The 16597-nt window shown below is 42.4% G+C and overlaps 1 protein-coding gene across 4 annotated transcripts in view; it reads left to right on the top strand.

Moving 5' to 3' along the window:
- The first annotated feature begins 218 nt into the window (after positions 1-218).
- The window catches only part of DIAPH3 (diaphanous related formin 3), a 209999-nt gene continuing 193620 nt past the window's right edge, over positions 219-16597 (top strand). For 3 of the 4 annotated variants that reach the window (XM_032099870.1, XM_032099869.1, XM_032099872.1), the window contains exons 1-2: positions 219-638; positions 11315-11347. In XM_032099870.1, coding sequence (XP_031955761.1) covers positions 489-638; positions 11315-11347 — 183 coding nt within the window. In that variant the 5' untranslated portion in view covers positions 219-488. The remainder of the gene's footprint in view (positions 639-11314; positions 11348-16597) is intronic. The other variant, XM_032099871.1, reaches the window with a different exon arrangement.

Raw genomic sequence — 16597 nt, 5'->3', positions numbered from 1 at the left:
CACGCGCGCTCCGGCGCTCTCGCGGGTCCGGGCGGGGCGGGCCGCGGGGCCGCGAGCGGACAGCGGGGCCCGGCGCGCGCCGCTGCCCCAGCGGAGGCGGGCACAGCTCCCGCCAATCGGGAGGCGCCGCTGCCGCCGCGCGGGCGCGGATTGGCCGTGGCGGGCGCGGGGGGCGGCGCCGGCAGTGGCGGGACCGTTCGGACGGCGGGACGTTGCCGGCTCCGCCAGCCGCGGCCGTTGGGAGCGCGCGGCCGCGCGCGGCTCGGGCGTGGCGGGATTAGGGGCTTCTCCTCGCTAAATCCTGCGCTGCGGTGAGGCTGCGGCTTTATCGCTGAGCCCCGCTCCTCCCCCCGCGGCGCCCTGCCTGGCCGAGCCCGGCTAAGCCGCGCTAATCGCAGGCGCCCAGCTCGGCCGGGGCGCCGGGCCTGGGCCCGGTCGCGGGCAGCGCTTCCCCCCTGCCCATCTCCCTTTCTCGCCCGTGCGCGGCCATGGAGCCGCCGCGGCCGCGTTACTGTGCCCCGTCCTCGCCACCGGGTCGTGGCGGGCGGGAGAACAAGGGGCTCCGTCGGAAGGGCCCGCCGGGGACCGGGAGCGCTGGGGGCCCCGAGGAGGCGGCGGACAGCAGGAAGCCCAAATTCGTAAGTACGAGCCGGTGCCGCGGCGGGGGTGCCCGAAGAGTGGGGCCTGCCAGGCCTGTGCCGAGGGGGCCCGGCCGTGCGGTGACACCCCCGTGTTCCCCCGCCGCCGTCCTCTCCGGGGCCAGTCACTGCCCCGACACCGGGGCACCGAGTGGGAATACGTGGCGCCGTCAGGTTCAGCTGGGCTTCGAAGGCTGATCGCGCTTGCTCCAGCTCGCCTCTTGCTTGCCCGCGTGAAAGGATGCAGCAAGTTTTCAGGTCTCTTCTGAAAGCTTCTTCACAAACCTTCATTACCTTACTTGCTGCGGGACAGCTATGGGCGCAAGGGGAATAGAACAGACTTCCAGCTCTAAAACGGTGTTACTTTTAATAGGACTGCGGTGGTTTTTTGTTTGGGTGTTTTTTTTTTTACTTTAGTGATATAAAGTCTACAGGGAAAAACCAGGTCTTTGAATTTAAAGGACATAGTTCTCCGTAGGCCTGCTTTTACATGCTTTTGGCTAGTACACCCAGAAATTGGGAATCTTGAGACGGCTTATAATTGTTCACAAGATAATGTGTCTGTAAGATGTGCTCTAACTAAAGAGTACTCAGAAATAACCAGTTTGTGTTTGAACGTCATGAAAATTCCAAGCATTAGAGCTGGGACCAACATATATTCTACAGGCCTTGTATCCACAGAATCAGTTGGGTTGGAAAAGACCTCTGGAATCATCAAGTCTAATCGGTGACTGAACACCACCATGTCAACTAGACCATGGCACCAAGTGCCACATCCAGTCTTTCCTTAAACCCTTCCAGGGATGATGACTCCACCACCTCCCTGGGCAGCCCATTCCAAGGTCTAATCACCCTTTCTGTGAAGAAATTCTACATAATGTCCAACCTAAACCTCCCCGGTGCAATTTGAGATTGTGTCCTCTTATCCTGTTGCTGGCTGCCTGGGAGAAAGGTCTGACCCCTGCCTGGATACAGCCTCCTTTCAGGGAGTTGTATCCAGCAGTATCTGCCACATGCAGAGGAGATGCAGCCCATGCTCATATTTAGGTGATGCACGTTGGTCTTTGTTCAGTGGTCTCTGAGCCCACCTACTCTAAAATGTATTTATTATGTAATTACAAGAGATGCCGTAACACTTATATTAGACTCTTTATTCTAAGGTGTATTTGTGTAATATTCAATACTTGAGTGTCTGGCACTTGTGCACAGGTTCAAAAAAGTTAGCCAATAAGCAGTATCAAACAGGCTGGCCAGACCTGTTCTGGAAGGTGACAGCTTGCTCCTGGAATGTTCCTGTTTGCTGCAATCTTTGTGTATTGTGGCTGCAGAGATTGCTGTTTGAACCATGTCCCTGTGCCTTTTTCTACATGTTAGAATGGGCGTATATGAAACTGTGACCAAGAGCTATTTGCTTGGCTTCGTAAATGGCTGTGTGTCTACTGGGGACATGTGTTTTAGTCATGCAGGTGACATGGCTGGACATGTGTAAGGCCCGAAAAACCTCACTCGGTGAGGCTTTTGAAAGGGCTTATGGTTGTTCCTGTACTCTGAGTTAGATGCCTGGGAGAAATACCAACAAGATATCCTCAAGAGGTCAAAACAACAAAAAAGACATTACTGGCAACCTCAGAAGATCAAAGAACTTTGGCGAAAGGTTTAGTGCGACATTCAATCAGCATAAAGAACTTCTCAAAGCATTAACTTAGCCCATTTGACTTGGCAAACTTTAAGCCCGTTTGATTTTGAGATGCTCAAAAATTCCAAGAACAGGGAATTAGAAGAAGAGAGAAAGAAAACCAGAAAAGATATAGAAAAGGACACATATAGCTACCAGCTCCTGGGTTCCAGTAGTGTTCAGCTGACAGAAATGCCAAGAGGAGTTAGGGTCAAGACGTGCTTGCCTTGTGTTCAGCTTTAAATATGCCTTGACCTTCCTGGGCGCTTCCCCAAGGTGAGACCTCTGTTCATTTGGCCACTCAGGAGCTGGGTTTGGGACTCCAGAGGCAGGTGTGGAGCATTGCCTCAGCTATGGCAGGGATTGGCAGCCACTGTGGGGCTGGGATACAGGCGCCAGGAGTGGGGGTGTGTGCGGAGCAGGGCGTCACCTCACTAGGGCAAGGCCGAACCTGCCCCTTTCCCCACATGTATGCACCCCAAAATGTCTTGGGACACCAGATCTTCCCAGTCTCTCACAACATGCTTTAACATATGATCTGTGAGGCGAAACCTGTGTGGCCTGGCCATTGTAGAAGATTGGATAGTGTTGTTGGTGTATGACTTGAGGGTTGGATTATTCCTTTTGTGAGTGAGAGACATGGATTTTTGTGTTTGAGACTGACAAGAGCTCTGAGTCAAGAGGTTTTACTTATTACCGATACGTTAACTGCCCAGTTCTTACGCAGTTAAAATAATTGTAGTGGTTTTCATTTTTTCCTCTCACATTATGTGTTAAAACAGAAGTAGTGTGTTGCCATCATGTTCAGTTTTGCTAACCATGTGTTAAAATGGCAGTACGGTAGTTTATAGGGATTGGACCACTGACAGAAATGTGATAAAAGCCATTGAGGCTTTTTTACTTAGATGAAATCTCATCTTTTCAGTGAGAGAAGAGCTTTTCTTTGGTGCAGGGGAGCTTGTTTGGCACATATCTAAGCTTCCTAGGCTATGCAAGGGTGATTTTGATAATGTTTTGATATAGGCATCAGATGACTTGTTTTTTTGAGGTCATGGTGTTGTGAGGTCACAGCTACAGAAAATAAAGGGGGTCGAATTTGGGGTTCTGACTCAATTTTATAGGGTATATAATCTTGTAGGTAGGTGTGGGTTTTGATAATTTTTTTTTTTTTTGGCCTCTTCCTGTTCACCTGCCCAGTTTCTCTTTAAACAGGGATAGATGAGAATGTCCTTAATTCATGAGAATGCTTTGTCAAACTGCAGTTTCCAAAAGAGTTTCACCCTAGACGATAGTCCTATTTTTCATCTTTAAATAATCTCTTAAAGCAAAGATTTTATCCTTGGGTGTTGATAAGGACTGAAGAATTATGGATTGAACATGGATTGTATTCTAGGTGTGCCATTAACTCACTGGGTGACCTTATTGCTCTCTACAACTGCCTGAAAGGAGGCTGTAGTGAGGTGGGGGTCAGTGTCCTCTCCCTAGTAGCAAGTGACAGGGCAAGAGTTCAGGGCCTCAAGTTGTGCCAGGGGGGTTTAGATTGGGTGTTAGGTAAACTTTCTTCACTGAAACGGTGGTCAAGCACTGGAAGAGGCTGCCCAGGGAAGTCTCATAAGATGTTTAAAAGATGTGTAGATGTGGCACTTAAGGTCGTGGTTTAGTGATGGACTTGGCAGTGTTTGGGTTGTGGTTGGGACTTGATCTTAGAGGTATTTTCCAACTTGACTTGTTTGCATCTAGCTCTTCCTGTAATACATCTTCAATGTAATTTTATTAGTTAAGTTAGTTTTGTGTCAGAATGTGTAAAGCCTGCCTCTCACCCCTTCAGGCTCTCTGTAATCCAGTCTTAGATTTAGCCTGTGCCCTTTTCTGTGTTTGGAACACTTAGAGTGCCATACCTCATGTTATCTCAGTTATGTTTCTGTCTGTTGTACGTTTGTCAAATTAAATTAGCTGTTAGATTTATTGACCTCAAGTAATACAGATTATGTGCATGTAATATTTCTCAGTGTGCAAGGCTTGAAAATAAGTTCCAGTCAATGCAACATATTGATCTGTCATAGCAGATATGCTAATCTGAAAATTAATTTGATTCCCTGACAAACCTTGAGGTGAAATTGGATTGCTGGTTGACAAAGGTGACATCATTAACATGTACCTCCTTTTAAATTTTTTTTTCCCTTCTAAAGAAGATTTTTTTAACTGAGGGAAATACTGTTTTTTAAAACCCACTGCATTTGAGGGGTGGAGAGGGGAGAAAGAGGTATTGGAATCAACCACTACAACTGTTTAGCGCTGTCAAATGAGGCCTTGAAGGACTCTTTCTGAATAAACTAGCTTCTCAGAAGAAGTGAATGAGTTTTAAGCCTCAGTTGTCTCGGTTCTTTTGCAGAATAATTTAAAATATATTTTTTAAAGGAGTGGTGGTTCATTTTGAAGCACATAACAGCCTGACTTTGTTCAGCAGTACTTTGTTCAAGTTTTTAGAAGAGTGGGAGTTTTAAAAGGGTCAAAGATTTTCTGTGGTACTCTGGTACTTCAGCTTATTAAAAGCTTGTGCATCTACTCTTGTGGTTTAGGACCTTGTAAAAAGAGGAAATCTACTGAAGGATGGCAGATACTATACCTGTTCTCTATGTTCTCTATTGACTGAGCAAGAAGCTTCTGAAATCTGCTGGGGCAGGGTGGGGTAAAAAGCAGTTGTTTTCCTCTTCCTCTCCTTGATTCCCTCCTCGCCTTAGAAATGTTTGGAAATCATTACAGTGAGTGCTAGATTATGTGACTTTCTACTGCACTTTACTGATACTACATCTTACAGACACTAGTCCTCAAAAGATCAACTTCAATTTCTAGCTCAAATTAGAGGTGTTTCTATTAATTTCAGTATACCATTGACCTGACTTCAGTGACTTTCAGGTTACGTTTTTGATTAAGTTCTTTATGAAATTTATGAGTCAAGAAGGGTTTCTTGTTTACACCAATCTGTTAAAAATAGACAAATTAACAGTTGCATTTAACAGTGTCTATAAATCAAAGAAAGATGTAGTTAAGAGGAAAAGCACTTCCATTTCTCTGGCATAGAGTAGAAAGGTAAGACCAATCTGTGTCAATATCTTTAATTACAAAGTGACTGAATTATTGCTGCAGTTACGCTGCAGTGTAAGACCTTGAATCTAAATTAGTCTTGTAAAGAAATGATTGCTGAACAGATGTTACCTAAAACACTTCATCGCAGCTTTGTAAAATTGTAAATTCCTCATGCTGTTATTTTTGTTGGCATGAATTAACACTGTGGGTTATGATATTAAATTTTAGTGCTGTGTTCTAGCACTTTGTTATATGGTCTTACCTGTAAGCACCAATTTTGAGTTTAACTCATCAATGCCTAAAGAATATCACTGTGTAGAACCTGTCATGTTAAGATAGTTTTGCCCCTGATTGCTTTCCAGATTGCTTTCCAAGCAGCAGAGAGAGAGTGTGTGATAAAGCCATTATCTAAATGCTGAAGTAGTAGATTGGAAATTAAAAGCAAGAAATGCTGTGCAGTTTGTAAATTGTGCTTTCAGACTGAGGTAGCAAAATTACTGAGGGAATATTGTTACAAAGGAAATCCTAAAGTAATTGCATTCACTGTAATCATCCAATTAACTTTTCTCTGAGTCTACAGGTTTCCTTCAATCTTTGATTCTGTCTTCTACTTGTTTTTCTGCTGGAGAATATTCTTTGGGGAAAAAACCAGCTAGTGTTGAATCTTTTTTTGGTGTTAAAATTAGTGCCAATGTGTTCTTGCTCACTTTCGAATTTACAAAGGTGGAGAGGGGATTATGTGATTGCATGTACATCCCTAGTCTTTGTCTTATTTCAGCATTCAGGCATAAGCTGGGTGGGTCTTCTAAAACTCACCTTGCTTAAGCCCTCCTTTTTTCCATTTCTTTTTTTCTTTTCTTACAGCCACATGCAGACTGGAAGCTCTTTGTAATGTATCAAAGAACCTATACACGTGCATGGTGGTTTGGAGAGGGGTGTTTTATGTGGATTCGTTTCTTAGTTTTCATCTGCAAAAAAGGCAAAAATGAAGATTGCAAAAGATCTGGACTGTGACTTTTTAATGTTTTTGTAAATTGAAGTGCTTCAAGGTGGTGGAGGACATGCATGTTGAAATTGTTTAGTTGGCTGACATCCTGTTACTTTGCATGCCTAAAACCCCTCTCATATTGGCAGGGGTGTATGGCAGGATGCTTGTCTGTCTTCTACTTCCATTCCAAATCATATTTTGTTGGTCTCTCTGTCATACTAGCAATGTCCATCCCTGCCAGGCATGGTCTGAGTTCAATCACCAAACATTCTGTGTTTAAACAATCTGCTTTCATTCAGAAAGTTAGATGAGCAACATCGTTTTGTGCCTATGGCACAGTTAAAAGACCACTTGTGGAGAATGTAGATGCTGCCTCTTCTGGTAGAGTGCCAAAACTCTTAGATGATACAGACTATACTCAGTATTGTACTAGGGTAGTCTTTGCTGGTTCCAGGCCACACTGACTTGTAGTGCTGGTGGAAAAAATGCTGAAGACATGGAATCAGAGTCCCATGTGAGGTGTCATTCTGAATTCTGATCCTGTTTGCCTGAACTGCTTGTACCACATCTAGAGAGAGTGTAGTCCGTAAATATGCATATGCAAAGATAGGGAAATAGATGTAATGACACAAAAGATCAGACTAGTACTGTTGATCCAATTAAGTGGGATTTGTCACTGCTTTGCTTTGCTTCGCTTCGCTGTCTCTACCTGGACTTGACTGTGGTAATTATATAGGCAATGCCTCCAGTTACTAAATTCCATCTTGCAGATGAACTTCAAGTATGTGCTGCTGTTTGAATCTGCAGTATAAGATCATAATCTTGTGTATGACTGTAAGATTCTTTGCTGTGAATATATATGAAGCCAAATAGTATTTGGCTTCGTTTAGCTGCGTGGTGTGAAAGTTGCATCACACATGGCTTCATCATGTGTGACCTTTCCAAGAGACACAGTACTCTTTCTGTCTCAGGAGCAGCCGTCTTGTTGCTGTGCTTGTGTTGTGAAACTCAGCCCTTGTATCCTGTACCTTTCGGCTTCTGTTTAAGGCTCTCACTATCCTTGGAATTTTTGAGCTCGGGCTTTTGCCAGCTCATCAAGAACACTGTACCATATGTGGCATGTGTGTATATCCCTCTGTCTTATGACACTGGTTATTTAACAGTATACCTGAGGGACATCATCTCCCATAAGGGGTAATTCTGTCAGATTGCTTCCTTTCTTCAAAAATTATACACCTATGCATTTGTTTTTCATTGGACTTAGCTTTAAGCAACCTGCTTCTACTCAATTGCAAAACAAAATGACCTCTTCCTCCATGTCCCAGACTAAAAACTAAGTTACCTTGAAGAGTGCAATTTTAAAATTTAGTTGTTTATAAAAGTGTATAGCTGAAGACTAAGCAATGGTGTTACTTCTACTTTTCTAACTATAGGTGCTACTGATAAATCTGTCCTTCTGAACTGTCCTAATTAACTCTTTAATATCTTCATGCTTTTGTATCTCTCTGACTAGAAAACATAATGTCAGCATATTTAAAATATTGATAATTTGTTTTTCAGTTTTGCATAACTACTTTCTACATCATAGTCTAGAGGAATACCTGTACATAGCTGCTATGCTTTCAAAGCAATAATTTTGTTATTGTGGAGTAGTTCATGGAAGGCGCAAAATAGCATGTAAATATTTTCATCCATTGCAAAGCAGTATTTTGTAAATTTACTTAATGTTTTTAGCACTGACTGAATGTTACAGGAATATTTCTTAAGCCATATTTATTTACTTGCTGGCCTATGTTTAAGGCAATGTGTTCACTTGAGCAGAATGTGTCTTTTGTGAACTGATATATCTGAGCCTGAAAATAGAAATGTGTCCCTGTGGTAGTACACCACTCCAGCTTTTACCTTGTCTTTACCTGATTCCCAGTCTAGTTATTTTTCCTCTTACTAGAAATGTGTTTTGTTTGGCCTGTCAAGAATAAAAATATGCTCTTGTTCTTGAGTTACAGCACTCCTCTAAATGTAATGCCATTAAAAGATCCAGTGTGGTAAGTTTCTTTGTTGTTAAGACCACATGTAATGTTTCACATCTCTGTATCCTTGAATACTATAGAAGACCAATAAAGCTGTCAACTGATTTTACTTTGTACAGCCTTGTCAGAAGAGAAGGACTTGGTGAGGGAGAGGGAAAAAAAATAACCCCAGTACTTATGTTTTAACCAGCTCCTCTGACTGGGAAGCATTATAACATAAAGTTCACTACATAAGTCTTTAGAGATGTCTTACAGCAAGTCATTCAGCCTTTTAATATTGGAGTGCTGAAAGAGCTGAACATTAGGTTGTAGTTCGCATGGAGTTTCTTCTCCTTTATAAAGAAAGTCTCTAAATACGTTACCAGTGTTGATATTTAGTCAAACTAGACTCCACAAACTTATATGAAAGAAATGCTGGTATTTTTAGACTCCCGTACTCCAGGTATCCAGTAAGATGAAGACTTTGAGAGAAGACTCATATCTGTATATCAAGTTTGTTATACCATTATGGTGTCCTTAATTGGTTGTGTGGTAATGTTTTTTCACTAATTAGTCAGATGACATGCATCAGTGAGGTATTCTGATCTACAAAATGGGAAATGTTTCACCCTTTATCATAGTAAATTGCATTGCTGAATTTCGCAACTTAAATGAAAAGTAAGGTACTGGCTTGATCTATCCCACTAACTTCTGTCTTCTTCGAGGAACAAAACCTGAATCTGAAATTGCCTGGTTACCTGCATGATGACAGTGTCTTGTATGGAGGAGTTGCAAAACATCCAACATCTGTTCTTAAGTGGAAATTAACCTGATGTTGTTGCTTCCCTGCATTTTTTTAGTAACAGGAGTGTACATGAATTTGACATGAGTCTTGAATTTCCACTCAAAGCTTAGAATGCAGGTTGTTTTCATTCTAAGCAGATTATGTAATCTCCTGCCATGTTAGAGGAGCTCCTGATGGTATTTGTGCCTTGCTTAAGGCTTAGTGATTTAAGTCATCTGTATGAAAAAGGAATACATTTTTATGTTCTTCACTACCTAGTTGCAGTGTCAGACCATATGTTAGTATTTTCTCTTGCAGTTTAGCTCACTTAAGGATAGAAGTATTATACCAAACCTTGCTAAATGCAAAGTCATGAGCTTTTGCAAATGACACCAGTTAACACTTTTACTGTCTTTGTAGCTATTTAGCAGAATGGGAAAAACAAGTAATAAAACCCAGTTCTATAGCAGTGTGTGGGGCAAAAGTGTGAGCTACACGTGTGGCCGGAGAACACCAGTTAGAAGACTGGGATACAGATCTTCAGTTTCCTGGCTGGACTGGAATATTTTCACTTAGTTGTTGTTTTCATTTATTACAAATCCTCACCTATCAGAGCATGGAATGGAATTATAAAGGTTCAGTAGTGACCTAGCTCCTTTTTAAACAATTTTTTTTTTTTGATAGTAGAACTTAGTGTGTCACTGAATAATGTGTTTCCTTGCACCTCCTTTGATTTTTAACTTCATAACCATTCATCAGACACTTCTTCCTCAGTTTCTTGACACTATTCAGACTAGACCTCTTGTGTCATAATACTTGATTTAACACAAATTGTTCTTTAATTCTGAGGGATGAGCCAGGGAAGATGTCAAAAGTATTGATCATAGAATCATTAAGGTTGGAAGCCTCTGAGATTGTTATCATTAACCTAGCACCACCACTTCCACTGCCAAACCCAAGTGCTACATCTCTGCATGTCTTTTGAACACTTCCAGGGATGCTGATTCCACCACTTCCCTGGGCAGCCTGTTCCAATGCCTTGCTACCCTTTCAGTGAATAAATTTTTCCTAATACCCAAGCTAACCTCCACTGGTGCAACTAGAGGCCATTTCCTCTTGTCCTATTGCTTGTTAACTGGGAGAAGAGACCAACCTGCACCTTGCTGTAACCTCCTTTCAGGTTGTTGTAGAGAGTGATAGCCAATTATTGTTGACTTGGTGAAGAGTTTCCAAATCTGGTTAATTAGGATATAGTCATTGACAGTTGCTATAGCTGTTGCCACGCTGTGCACACCAGGCAGAGAGGGGAGTCTTAAGAAAAGGGTAAGAGCCTGTCTCACTAAGTATGTGACTTCACATTCTTGACATTTTCCTGCCTAGTCTGTTCTCAGCCTCTTCATAGAAACAATACATGGGATCCCTGCAATGCTGACTCATCAGTCACCAATGATCTGTGCTGCTCTTTGGTTTTATGCAAGAGCTGTATGTCCTAGCACATGCTGTGTTTGTAAATGTGCAGTGGAGAGCAAATGGTCCAGGAACTGCTGTTTTGAGTGATCTACAGATTCGTTGGATATTACTATTATTAAATGCTTAGTTCAGTTTCTGCTCACAGCTTTGTGCTCTGCTTGCCACAGAGGCATTGCATGAGACTATTCAACAGTGTGAGTAGTTTGAGTGTTGCAGCTTGACAGATAGTTTTGAACTTCTGAAGAACTCTGTGCTCTTCTGCTGAGTTTGAAATCTCTGGATGATTTGTTGTTGGTGTCCCCCCAGCTGTCTTGAGAAGACACATGTCTAGTAGCTGAATTATGTGCAGGTCAACTGTATATTTAGCTATAGAATATAATTTAGTTATGAAATACAATAAAACACAACTTGTTTCAAGCTATGCTTGGTTCATATTCTTCTGATACTCTGTTGGAGGATCAAATGGAAGATTTTTTAAATCCGTATAACTTGCTGTGCATTGTAAACCAGGAAGGTACAACTTGCTGAGAAACTTGCTTTATTTCAAGTGTCGAGATTTAACTTGCATGTGATTTTGAATAAAAGTAGCTATAACTGAGCTTTTCTTTTTTTTTTTTTTAACTGCACAATTTTGACATGACTGCTTTCCTGTTTGATTTACAGCATTTAAATATCAAGACACTGACAGATGATGTGGTAAGACAACTTAAGTTTTGCTTTGGCTATGCTAAGCAAATAACCTTACTGCTAATGCAATAGAAATAACCTTACTGATACAAGAAACTATCTTAACTTTGAAGATAATTTAGTTAATTGGCAAAGTCTCACTGAACTGGTAATTATCTGTAACGTAATCAGTACGAGTAGCAAAAATGTATGGATGGCTTTGAAGTATGCTGTAATCACAGCTAAATGAGCCTGACACAGGTAATTGTGCCAATCTACATGCAGTATAGTTAAGATATCTGTGATTGCATGTTTAATATTAAAGTTACTTAGGCTGCATGGCTAGCTTAAAATAACATGTTTAACAAAGTAACATTTACTTGTGAAACTCATTAATGCTTGTTCAAACAAGGTTAAGTATATTCAATGTCATGCTTAACAATGTGTTCCTCAAGTTTGATCAGAGATGAGGTTCTGTATGTGACCACAAACCAGATTTTTTTCTTGCTCTTGAAGTTACCTATTTCACTGCCTGTACTGTTCTATTGTAGGTAATAATATTTTTTCTTAAAATACATGATTTTACAAAGTCTTTGAATTTGCCTAGAAAGTAATGTTTTGTCATCACCCAAAGATCAGCTGTTACAACTTCAGTGTTATACAGAGTTCTTGATGAAGTATTTCTGTGTGTAACTGGGAGCTGAAGTGCAGAGAGATGGATGCTGGACAGTGCAACACATGCTGAGAAACACGGCAGTTTGCCAGCTTGGGAACCAGCAGCCAGGTTATGTGGATTAGGTGTACAAACTTAGTAGTGTTGAGCATATTGCCTCTGCCTGTCTTTCCTAGTTTGACTTAAGTCATCTGTTTCTATTTCTTTAGCAGAGTTTCGTTGGATGGAAATTGTTATTAAGAAGTTTGAGTCTGACTGGCTGATAATACAAGTTTGATTGTATAAACTTGTGTTTATCTTAAAGAGCTAAGGAAATGCTATCAGCCCTCTGAAAGCAAAAGTATTTTTTGGTAACTAGAAGACAAGTTTTGATAGTGTCATGTAAGGGTTATAGTTGGGGTGCACAAGATATTGCGGTTTGTTTTTGTGAGATGCTTTTTTTTTCCGGTTAAAGAGGCTAGACTGCTGCCTTATTGCACTTGTCCAACTTGTAATTGTAGCCCCAAAAAGTCAGTGGGTTTATTGTGGATTTTTAGGATAAGGACAAAAAGCCTATCAGCTCTATAGTAAAAAAACCTTTCCCCAACTCCTTAAATTTCTCAGAGTATAGCAAACATCCCTTAACAGAGTAATGAAACCTCTTTTGCAGAGTAGTACCAAGTTGTTTATATTAATATATATTTTTTAAAAGGGAAATGACAGCTATTTAGTAAAAGGCTAACAGTAAAAAAAATTACAACACCGCAACATTTGAGATCTTTTAAATAGTTTTAAAGGTGGATATTCTGTTTACTTGCAACATCATCTTGGAATGAGGGTATGCTTTCAAATGGATGCTTTTTATCCCTCTATTTCAGTTTTCCGTTGATTTACTCTTTCTGTGTCTGATTCTGGGACAAGGACAAAATTTGTAGTAAGAGAAGATAAAGAAATTGAAGGTTTAAGATTACTTGATTTTGTACCTTTCAATGAAATAATGTATTTCCTTCTCATGGGCTATCATTTGCATGTTAACTTACTGCTGCATTATACTTTATAAATTATTTATGTTTTATTACACCCAACCCATTTCTTATAAATACAGTGTTGTGTGTCGGTGACCAGGAACTTTTTTTGTTTTTAAATTCAGATATGTTAGCAACATGTTGAGAATCTAAAATGCAGACTGCTTTTCAGTATTTAAATTGTATTATTTGTGAGATGCTGACAAATTGTCTGCTTTTAGTGTCAAATCCTCATTAAGTTCAGAAACACCTTGCTTTTTTCACATGCTTCTTTTAGCTTGTTTGTTTACTAACTGCAAAGATGGCAGTCGCATTCTTGCTCCACAGAGGAGTGGAAAGCAGGTACCTGAGACATCAAATTATCTCTCTCAAGTGCTCCACATTCCAAGAATCACAGAATCATCAATGTTGGACGACACCTTCAAGATCGTGTAGTTCTACTGTCAGCATAGCACCACCATAATCGCCCCTAAACCGTATCAAGTGCCGCATCCAGATACCTCTTGAATGCTTCCAGAGATGGTTAGTCTATAATGCTCCTGGACACCTTATTCTAATGCCTAACCACTCTTCCAGTGAATTTTTTTTTTTTCTGATGTCCAATCTGAACCTCCCCGGGTGCAATTTAAGGCCATTTCCTCTCATCCTTCCACTTGAGATGGCAGAAGAGGCCACCTTCCACCTTGCTAAAACTTCGTTTCAGGCATTTGTAGAGAGCAGTGAGCTCCCCCCGAGCCTCTTCTTCTCCAACATAAACAGCCCCAGCTCCCTCAGCTGCTCCTCATAGGACTTACATTCTAGACCCTTCGCCTGCTGCATTGCCCTTCTCTGGACACACTCCAGCGCCTCAATGCTTTTCTTGTAGCGAGGGGCCCAAAACCGAACACAGGATTCGAGGTGCAGCCTCACCAGAGCATCACCAGGGGAATGGTCACTGCCCTGGTCCTGCTGGCCACACTATTTCTGATACAGGCCAGGATGCCATTGGCCTTCTTGTCCACCTGAGCACAGCTGGGTCACGTTCATCCACTGTCAACCAGCGCCCCCAGGTCCTTTTCTACTGGGACATTTTCCAGCCGCTCTGACCCCAGCCTGTAGTGCTGCAAGGGGTTTTGTTCAGGATATGGCACTTGGCCTTATTGAACATCAGGCCACTGTTCTCAGCCCACTGTGTTGGGGTGACTTTATGATGTGTATCCCATATCGCTGCCCTATGCCCAGAAATTATCTTTGTGCCTTTCTATGCCTCTAAATTGAGCCTGAGAGGGGGAAGGAAAAACTGAGCAAAACATTTTCAAAGCAGTTTGCAGCTTGTTCAAGGTCACACAGAGATAGCAGCTTTTGCCCAGCTGCAGCAGGGGAGCGAGGAAGCACCCAGCTTGCTTTTTCCCCGAGTCAGTTTTTTGGCCAGTTGTTCAGCTGCTTTTTCTCCAGAGAGAGACTGAGAGTTGAATTTTTCCTTCCCTGGAATTTTGGATTTTCTTCCTTTTCTACTGGACTGCTTGATTGCTTTAATATCAGAGCACATCGGGAGGACTTTTCACCGGGCACAGAGGGCCTGGCCCCGGCCCAAGCCCCAGCTCCGAGGAGACCAAAGGGAGGACTCTAACACTTTCCCAGGTTTTTTCTCCACAGCAAGAGATTTTATTATTTAGCATTATTACCCTTTTCCCATGTGTTTGTTAAATAAATAGCTTTTATCTCTTTCACTTTCCTTCGAGAAAAATTTATTTTCCCCGAACCTGGTGGGGCAGGGGCGGTGACCTGCCTTCTCTCAGAGGATATATTTCTAAATTTGGCCAAACCGGAACACCCACCTATCTAGCCTGTCCAGATTCCTCTGCAGAGCCTTCCTGCCCTCTAACAGATCAACAGTTGTCACCCAACTTGGTGTAATCTGCAAGCTGACTGAGAGGGCACTTAACCCCTTTATCCAGATCATTGATGAAGATGTTAAGCAGGACTGGCCCCAATACTGAGCCTTCGGGAACCCCACTTGTGACTGGCTACCAACTTGATGTAGCACCACCATTCACTACAACTCCCTGGATTCGTCCATCCAAACAGTTTTTCACCCAGTAAAGAATGCACCTGTCCAAGCCATGAGCAGCCAGTTTCTCCAGGAGAATGCTGTGGGAAATGGTGCGAAGTGCTTTAGTGAAGTCTAGGGAGGCACCATCCACAGCCTTTCCCTCATCCACTGAGTAGGTCGAATGGTCATAGAAGATCACGTTGGTCAAGAAGGACCTGCCTTTCCCAAACCCGTGGTGGCTGGGCCTGATGCCCTGGTGGTCCTGTATATTCTGTGTGATATCACTCAGGATGATCTGTTCCATGACTTCTGCTGGTACCTAGGTTAATTTGACAGGCCTGTGGTTCCTTGGATCATCTTTCCAATCCTTCTTTTAGGTGGGCCTTATATTTTCTAATTTCCAGTCAACTGGAACTTCTCCAGATCATCAGAACTGCTGGTAAATATTTGAAAGTGTGTTGGGTGAGCTCTTTAACCAGCTCCCTCATTATTCTCTGGTGCATCCCATCCAGGCCCCTAGACTCGTGGGTGTCTGATTTGCAGAGCAGATTACTAACCATTTCCTCCTGAATTATGGGGGCTTCACTTGGCTCCCCATCAGTAACTTGCATCTCTGGGAGTTGAGTTTCCTGAGCACCACTGGTTTTGATATTAAAGACTGAGGTTAAGAAGGTGTTAAATACCTCAGCCTTTTTGTCATCCCCGGACATGATGCTACCCTCTGCGAGCAGCAAAGGATGGAGCCCTACTTTTCTGGCAATGTATTTATTGAAACTTTTGTTGTCTGTAACAACAGTGGTCAAATTAAGTTCCAGTTTGGCTTTGACTCTTCTACTTTTTCTCCTAACATAACCTTTCAACATCCTTGTAGTCCCCCCAGGTTACCTGATCCTCCTTCTGGAGGTGATACACTTTTCTTCTTTTTTCTTTTTTCCTCTCCTCTTTGCCCTGAGTTTCAGCCTAAGTTCTCTGTTTAGCCAGGCTGGTCTTTTTCTCCTCTGGCTTGTCTTATGGCATATGGGGACAACTTGCTTCTATATCTTTAAAGTTTCCTTCTTAAAGTATGTCCAGCTTTCCTGGACTTCTTTACCCTTCAGAATTGACTCCCAAGGGACTCTGTCAGTCCATGTCCTAAAAAGGCTAAAGTTTGCCTGCCAGAAGTCTGAAATGGCAGTTCTGCTGGTGCCTATTCTTACTTTATTCAGAATTGACAACTTTATCAATTTTGCACTCGCTGTGCCCAAAATGGCCGCCGTGAACCAAATCACCCACCACTCCTCTGGTCACAAACAACAGATTTGTTGGAACAGCTCCTCTGGTAGGCTGGGAGGGGATTCACCTGCCACCTGGGCAGGGCCCCACCTGCATTTTCCCTGTCTCTTAGGTCCCTTCCTGCCTGTTGGGGAGAGGATCTTCCACTTCCTGAGATGCAGTTTGCTGGCATGCCAGCCTCAGCATTGGCAGAGAGAGAGAGCGTGAGAGTAAGGCTCAGAAAGGTTTACAAAACCTGCATATTAACAGAATTTTATTAAAAGGTATCTTATGAAGACAAAAATGAAAAGCATACTGAA

This window comes from Corvus moneduloides, chromosome 2 (assembly GCF_009650955.1).
Source record: "Corvus moneduloides isolate bCorMon1 chromosome 2, bCorMon1.pri, whole genome shotgun sequence".
Classification (NCBI taxonomy): domain Eukaryota; kingdom Metazoa; phylum Chordata; class Aves; order Passeriformes; family Corvidae; genus Corvus; species Corvus moneduloides.
Note: the sequence above shows the minus strand (reverse complement) of the source record. Positions and strands in the feature narration are given on the sequence as shown.